Below are 7186 nucleotides of genomic sequence, written 5' to 3'. Positions count from 1 at the left end.
TTGTTGTATTGTGATGGCAACAATATTCCTTGTGTGTGGATGAGTGAGTGTGTGTGTGTGTGTGTGTGTGTGTGTGTGTGTGTGTACGGCTTTCGTAACATGAAATGACGATTTGCATGCATCGGAAGTTTGTACCAACATCCGATGTTATCGTATGGAATAAGTTCAGAAGCGGTATGAAAGGTGAGAACATCAAGAAAGCTGCAAATATAATTAAGTTGCACATTGGTGATGATGATGATGATGATGAAGATGGTAATAATGATAACAGTAATAACAGTAATGATGGTAATAATGATAAGAAGAAGAAACAATCCCGAACATTACCATCAGCAGTAGTAGTTGCTATACATAATCATAATTATGACAGTTATAAACATAAGAGCTACACTGATATAAAAAACCCCACTAATTACATAATTATACATTATCATCTAAATCTGATAACGCTAAAATGCAAAATTGTTCTTCATCGCTTTGATGTTCATTGCCGGAAAACAAGGACACGAGGATAGCTATCTTCGGTGATACATAGTTAAAAGGCCGCACTTTATCACAGATGATTCAAAAGTGGATAGGCGCGAACAACTGGCCGTTCCCATTTATCCTTTTCGCCGGAAACTGTTAATCTGGGCTTTAGTATCGATGTTCACATTATGTTGGTCGCTGCAAGCCATTTCAGCTGCCGAGAAGCATGACCTTACCCCTGTTACCCTTTTTCGTTACCCCCCCCCCCCCCCCCTCCTTGGTGCACTTGTGGATGAAAGCCCCGCCCACAAAATATGAGACTGTCCGCATCTCCAAACGATAACGAATCCGCGAAACCAATACAATCTCATTGCGGTTTCGCAACGGGAGAGTTACGGCTGTAGATCGTCTCTGTTCTCTTTCCTCCTTGCTTGATTCCCAGCAGTTATCGTCTCTGTACCAAAGTACCTTTCGTGCTACAACAATGGGCAGCACGTATGGCGATCGCGTACGCGCCCGCACCGCAGCAATTTGGTCATCACATAGACAGTGCAAAATGGCGGAGATAAAGCAGACCAGAAAATCGAGCATCTTCCAAAAAAATCTTACAAGAACCAAGGAGAAGGTATGTACTGCGTACAAAAATTATTGTTGAACTTGAATAAATCTTGGGAATCATCTCCAAGCATGTGATTGGTGGAGAGATTCTAGGGAAATCAATATCATCGCGTAAAATTGCTGAAGGGATCGGATTACACTGACCATTCAGACCGTCTGATTTGTTATCCCTGTTGTGGAGATAGATGTACACAATCCCGTGTTTGATGAATGATCGTGCAGGCAGGTTCCATCAACTTCAAGTTTGACAGTCGCACCTTAATTCCACTACTGACTCGTCTTTATACTGTACTGTACCTTCGCCAACCAAGGCAGGAGAATATGTGGCTTTCATCGGCGTTTGTTTGTTTGTTTGTTGTTTGGTTGGTTTGCTTATTTGTTTGTTTGTCTGTGTGCAAAATAACTCAAAAAGTTGTGAACGAATCGACTGGATGAAACGTGCCGGAAAGGTTGAGAATGATACAATAAGGAACAGATGATTCAGTTATAGTAGTTAAAGAATTTTTTTTTGAATTTTATGGAGGATTCTCGATATATTGCCAGGTAGGGTCAATGATCTTGGGAGTCAAGCTGCACATTTTTTGAGGTTTGCATATCAATGCGCACTAAAGTACACTTGTACGTGCTCCAGTATAATGTAGAGACAGATTGTCTAGGAAGGTTTGCTAGGCCTACTAGAAAATCTAGGTCTAGGGCAAGGCAAGCCACGCAGATGCAAATTGATGACGTATCAAGAGGCTCCTAACATCAATTACCATTAAGTCGCAAGACAGTAACGCGCGCCGCAATCGGAGATCAGCTGGGGCAACAGATTTTAATCACTCTCAAAAGACATTCCTAATTCACCTTTTTCCTCCATAAAAACACAAATAATTGTAATCCAAATGTATTTTATCATGCATATGTAACAGGTGACATAACCATTTTTAATGCGAGAACGTTTTTTATTTCGAATGGATTTCAGATGGCAGATTAACACAGTTTTTCAAACGCGATGATGCACAATGCATCCTACATTGAAGTGTGTGTATAACACATGCACTAATAATATGTGGCGCGCTATGGGTGGCGAACTAATTCAGTGCCTATCGTTAGTTCGCCAACCCGGGAGTGCATAGGAATTACACACAAGTGGCGACTAGGTCCTATACGGTAATTGACGTTAGTGGTCTCTGTATTTGGAAACCGGGCAATTTTCAGGGTGCATACGTATTGATGGAAATCACTGATCTCTTTTTGAAGAACTAGATCAGTGGTTGAAATAAGCTAGCTGCTTGGTGGAGGTCTGTGCTCTCAGAGTGCTTCTCTAGTTACCTCCGCCAAGGGAGGAGGTTATGTTTTCGTTACCGGTACCGTTTTTTTGTTCGTTAGTTTGTCCGTGTGCAAAATAACTCAAAAAAGGGATTACTGGATTGGGATGAAACTTGCAGGAAAGGTTGAGAATGATTTAAGTAACGAACGAATAAATTTTGGTAGTGATCCGAGAATTTCGGGGGATTTATGAGGGATTTTTGATATTTTGACAGGTAGGATCAATGAACTTGGGAGTTCAAGCTGCGCATTTTTGAGGTTTTCAAACGCGCACAAAAGTGCGTGCCATGGTGCGTGCTCTAGTTTCTGCCAGGGCGAGGCGCGCTGCGCAGCTGAGGGTTTATGAGGTACATGTAACAAAGGCTTCTACATTGAGAAATCGGGTGATTTTTCAGCATGTATACCTATGGGTGGATATCACTCATCTCTAGGGAAGAGCCCAAAGAGCTTTTCCCCAGTGGTAGACTCTAGAGAGGAGAAAAATCTCTTTCGGAAGGACTAAATCATCAGTGGAAAGTAGCTGCAGAGACTCCAACCCCAAGCACCTTCTGATCTGGAGATTCTCCCGCCTGAAACCCCCAGCAAACGGGAGACCCAAGTTTATGTGTGCGAAGCGTGAAGTTCCTAGGGTTATAGATGCTCTCTGGTGCTATCTAAGGCTTATTTTTGCAACATATGATAGCAATAAGTAAGAAATCCTTTCCAACTGGAGACATTGAGCCAGGGCGGGAGAAATTAAATCTCAAACGGGAGAACGGGAGATTTTGCAAAAATGGGTTTTCGGCGGGAGATCTCCCGTCGAAAACGGGAGAGTTGGAGTCTCTGTAGCTGCTTGGCATAGGTCTGCGCTCTCAGTGCTTTTCTAGTTTTAGTTTTTAAGATGCTTGTCATTCATTTGTGAATATTTATGTCAACGTTAGACATGTCTAGTTCAAGTATCTTCTGTGTGCATTTTTTAATGATTGAAGGTAATCTTGCCATCTGGGGCATTGTAGCGGATCTGTCCTGGTATTTTCAGTCAATACACTATGCTGAAAACGTAGGCTTGATCTAGGCCTAAAATGATAGTAATAAGGAGGTCTAGAGCTTATGTTAGAGATCTATCAACAAACTAAATGTAAAAAAACAGCCAAAATTCAATTGCGCGCAAAGGCATAGGTTTTACTTGTACTCGTAGCCGATAGTCAAATTTTGGATGGCATTATGGTCGAATTATGGGCTGCATGCTTGATGACCACATTAGACTCCTTGGAGTCCTTGATGAGGGTCTTCAACATTTGTTTTTACTAATTACATGACACAAATATAATAATGATAATAATAATAATAATGATAATAATAGACAACACTTTTAGCGTTTATTAATACTGACGTTTCTAAGCGCATTAATACGGACACAATTTTAAATGAAAATACAGCCAGTACTGATGATGCATATATATATATAACACAAAAAGTAGGATTTTGTAAATTATAGAATTGATGTGGAATGCAGAGTCATCCAAGAATCAGGAGATAATGTACTCCAATTTCTGCATTTACTGACATTTTGCCCATACCCATGCTCATGCTCATAATGGCTTTCTTGTCAGTGTGATTATATGTAGCAGATCTGGTAGAGTGATAGAGATTCTTAATGTATCAACCGAGGAGCTTGTCTCGAAATGTCAGACTTCAGTGCACTGATGATGACTACACTGAGTTTCTATGAAATAGCCTATTGGGTTCTCTATGCCAACATGATATACAGCAGTCTTGATTTGTATGTTTTGTTTACACTTGAGATGTAAACACTTCTCAGTTTTCTTTCACAGTCTACAGCAGTAGTTTTCCGATATCTTATTTTGTTCTCCCTCCCAGTTTCCGTAGGCCTCAGTATGGGTTTACTTAGTAAGACTTGTACAAATGTAATTAAGAATACAGTTGTAGCTTTACTACAAGTTTGTAGGCCTGTGCGAGTATAAATGTGCTCAGAACACGTAAAGCTTAATGCACTGTGATGCAAAAGAGGGGACAGTCAGTGTAACAATACCCAGTGTTGCATGATAAAAAGTTTGTCTGTGTTAAGACAGGGATAATCAATACAGCCAACTTATCAAGAGAACCTTGGCATATTGCCAATATTGGCAGACATTTTGTCTCACAGTGAGGAAGCAATCTTTCCAAGTTTATAGACCCCTGCATACATTCCACATTGCAACAAAGTTTTAATTGAAAGACAGTGTATTTAGCTGACACAAACTAGAGTTTTTTTCTTTACAATGCTGGTGAGATATATCCCACTTCCACTTCTCTGTTATGCATATTTAAGCACCAAATGGCAAACAAGCTAGAAAAAGTATATACCCCAGACTATGAACTTCACCAATTATTGTGATATAGGAGCTTATGTGAAGATTACACTGCAGGCATACTTAATCCAGGAAAGTGCCAATACTGCTAGAGACTGTTAGGGAATTCTCTCTGTCACTTGCTACAATGCCAAAGTATCTTATACAGTAAGTCATCAGTGCAGCCTGTGACTTGTGTATGGAACTTACAATGTATTGCCCTTATTAGGTGAGGTTTCCGTTTCAGTCTGAGAGAGGACTTAAATTGAACAGACTTTTAAAGGGAATGTCTCTTGTAAATTCAATTGCTTGTAGAACAAAATACATCATTACATTTTAATCACACACAAGCTGGGTTTCTATCGCTAAAGATGTACATATGAAGGCAAAACAAAAATTTCATGCAAAATACATCTGCTTTGCTTTGAATTTATATCATTTTATAATGTCAGCATACAGTCTGTACCGTTGCCATGAGAACAGTAGAATAGTGCAGTGGAATGTTTGCATTTTGTAGAGCACTATACTCAAAGGGTACCCCCTGGAAACTGGAGTGATATTGCATTTGTACCTATTTGTACATTGTAAATGGTACAGACATTTTAAGTCGAGCTTGTGAGATTTGAGGAATTTTTTGATCGCTGATATTTCCAGACATTGCAATTTATACATGTAGTCAACTATAGATCCTGTCAATAAGCCAATGGGTTCTGACAGCATGTCAGGTTGTTAGCATTGTCCACATTGGCAGCATTTGTTTAGGTGTGCAATGTGTGCATCGACAGGTCCAGTAAAGTGCTCCCCTGATAATGTAATTGGAAACCACTTCAGTTAGTATTACATTGTAAGTGCAATGAAATTCTATTTGATAAGGAAATCTTTTTTGTCTTATTTTCACCGCTATAATCAGTCATAGTCATAACTATGACCAGCTTAATTGGGTTAATTTTCGACTGAAACGTCACTACTCTCATTAAAGAATAATCAAATTTGGATGAATAATTGCAGTTTTCAGTGTTCTGACCATTTCAGCTTTATTTTATGTATTCTAGATAAAAGACTGCCAATCCGCCCTATTGCATGTAGGATGTATAGAGTGTAACTGTAAAAAGTCAAATGGCGGTGGCACTATTTACTGTACACCTGTATATATACACTCTTAACAATGTGTTGACAACGCTGTGGTGGTGCACAGCGTGAGTTCTATTTGATCATAAATGAAAAACATTAGGAGCACTATACATTGTACACAATCTATCTCCAAATTACTATACAGGTTTGTACAGGTCTTCTCAGCAGTTATGTGTTGTGATAAAGAAATATCAGGTTTTATGCTCTGAAAATTTATTTCTTTTGTGAAGTGACAATGTTTTAGTCCTAATAAAAAGGAAAAAAGAAATAAGATGCGATTACCACATATTTGCACTATGCCAGTGCCTACTGCACAGTAACTATGCATGACTGGAAGTGCATAAGTGAACACTGAAAGTGTGACCCCACTTTACCTCCATGTGTTGCGCGTATGTGTGCAAGATCACCTCATTCATTTGCAAGTTGCATACAGCCAGCATACATTGTACATACCCAGTAGATAGTGACAAAATGTTTACATTGATATGCAGTGGTAGGGAGAATTGCATGGTCCTACTCTTACAATTGTGTGACATCTTGTGGGACATGATGGCATACATTTATGTGTCTGTGTGTGTGTGACTGTGGGGGGGGGGGAGATAATTCATCATCTAGTTTTACAGGTCATTGCCTATGTGTGTGAGCCTTACATTACTTAAACATGAGACAGGTTTATCTCCTGACCTTTCCCTTCTACAATATAAGTCGAGTCCACTGTACATATACACAGGTACACCATTCAATATGACATCCTATTAGCTGTCTTGGTCACATACATTTGTAACAGCAGCTAAGAATGGTATTGTGGATATCATTAATTTCTGTGAAAACAAACAATAAACACCTATGATGACTTCCTTATCATGAAAGATGGTTGCAAACATGGGACTGAAATGCTCCCTATTAGTAAATACAGCTGTGAGTTCAATGTTAAAACTGTATGATAGCATCTAGACGTGTGTTGTTATGGACAGTATGGTAGAACTTTCAAAATTCTGTATTGTACTACATATGTACAGTGTACAGATTCAGTGAAAAATGTTGTGGTATTCTAATCATGAAATATCCGTTATGATAATATTGTAAAAATGGATACTTTTTGCGTGACTAATTTTTCGCGCTTGGACGGTTAAAAACAGTTTCATGTGTTTTTGATTCCGCGTGATCAAGACATCATGCACAGGAACATATGGCCAGCAAAAATATTTGCGTGCTTTTATTTTCGCACTAGTTTCTGGTTGCGCAAAATGTGCGAAAATTTCAACACCGCAAAAGTTTCCACTTTTGCAGTATTATATTCTTTAGAGAAAATGTGAAGACAGGGAGTG

The 7186-nt window shown here is 39.2% G+C and overlaps 1 protein-coding gene across 1 annotated transcript in view; it reads left to right on the top strand.

The window, feature by feature from the left end:
* Window positions 1-952: 952 nt before the first annotated feature.
* Window positions 953-7186, top strand: part of LOC139742490 (myc box-dependent-interacting protein 1-like) — a 50594-nt gene continuing 44360 nt past the window's right edge. Inside the window, exon 1 of the mRNA XM_071653027.1 lies at window positions 953-1093. Within this exon, the coding sequence (XP_071509128.1) occupies window positions 953-1093 (141 nt within the window). The remainder of the gene's footprint in view (window positions 1094-7186) is intronic.

Source organism: Diadema antillarum, unplaced genomic scaffold (assembly GCF_040938485.1).
Source record: "Diadema antillarum isolate AM-2024a unplaced genomic scaffold, OU_Dant_1.0 seq00001003_RagTag, whole genome shotgun sequence".
In the NCBI taxonomy this organism is placed as follows: Eukaryota; Metazoa; Echinodermata; class Echinoidea; order Diadematoida; family Diadematidae; genus Diadema; species Diadema antillarum.
Note: the sequence above shows the minus strand (reverse complement) of the source record. Positions and strands in the feature narration are given on the sequence as shown.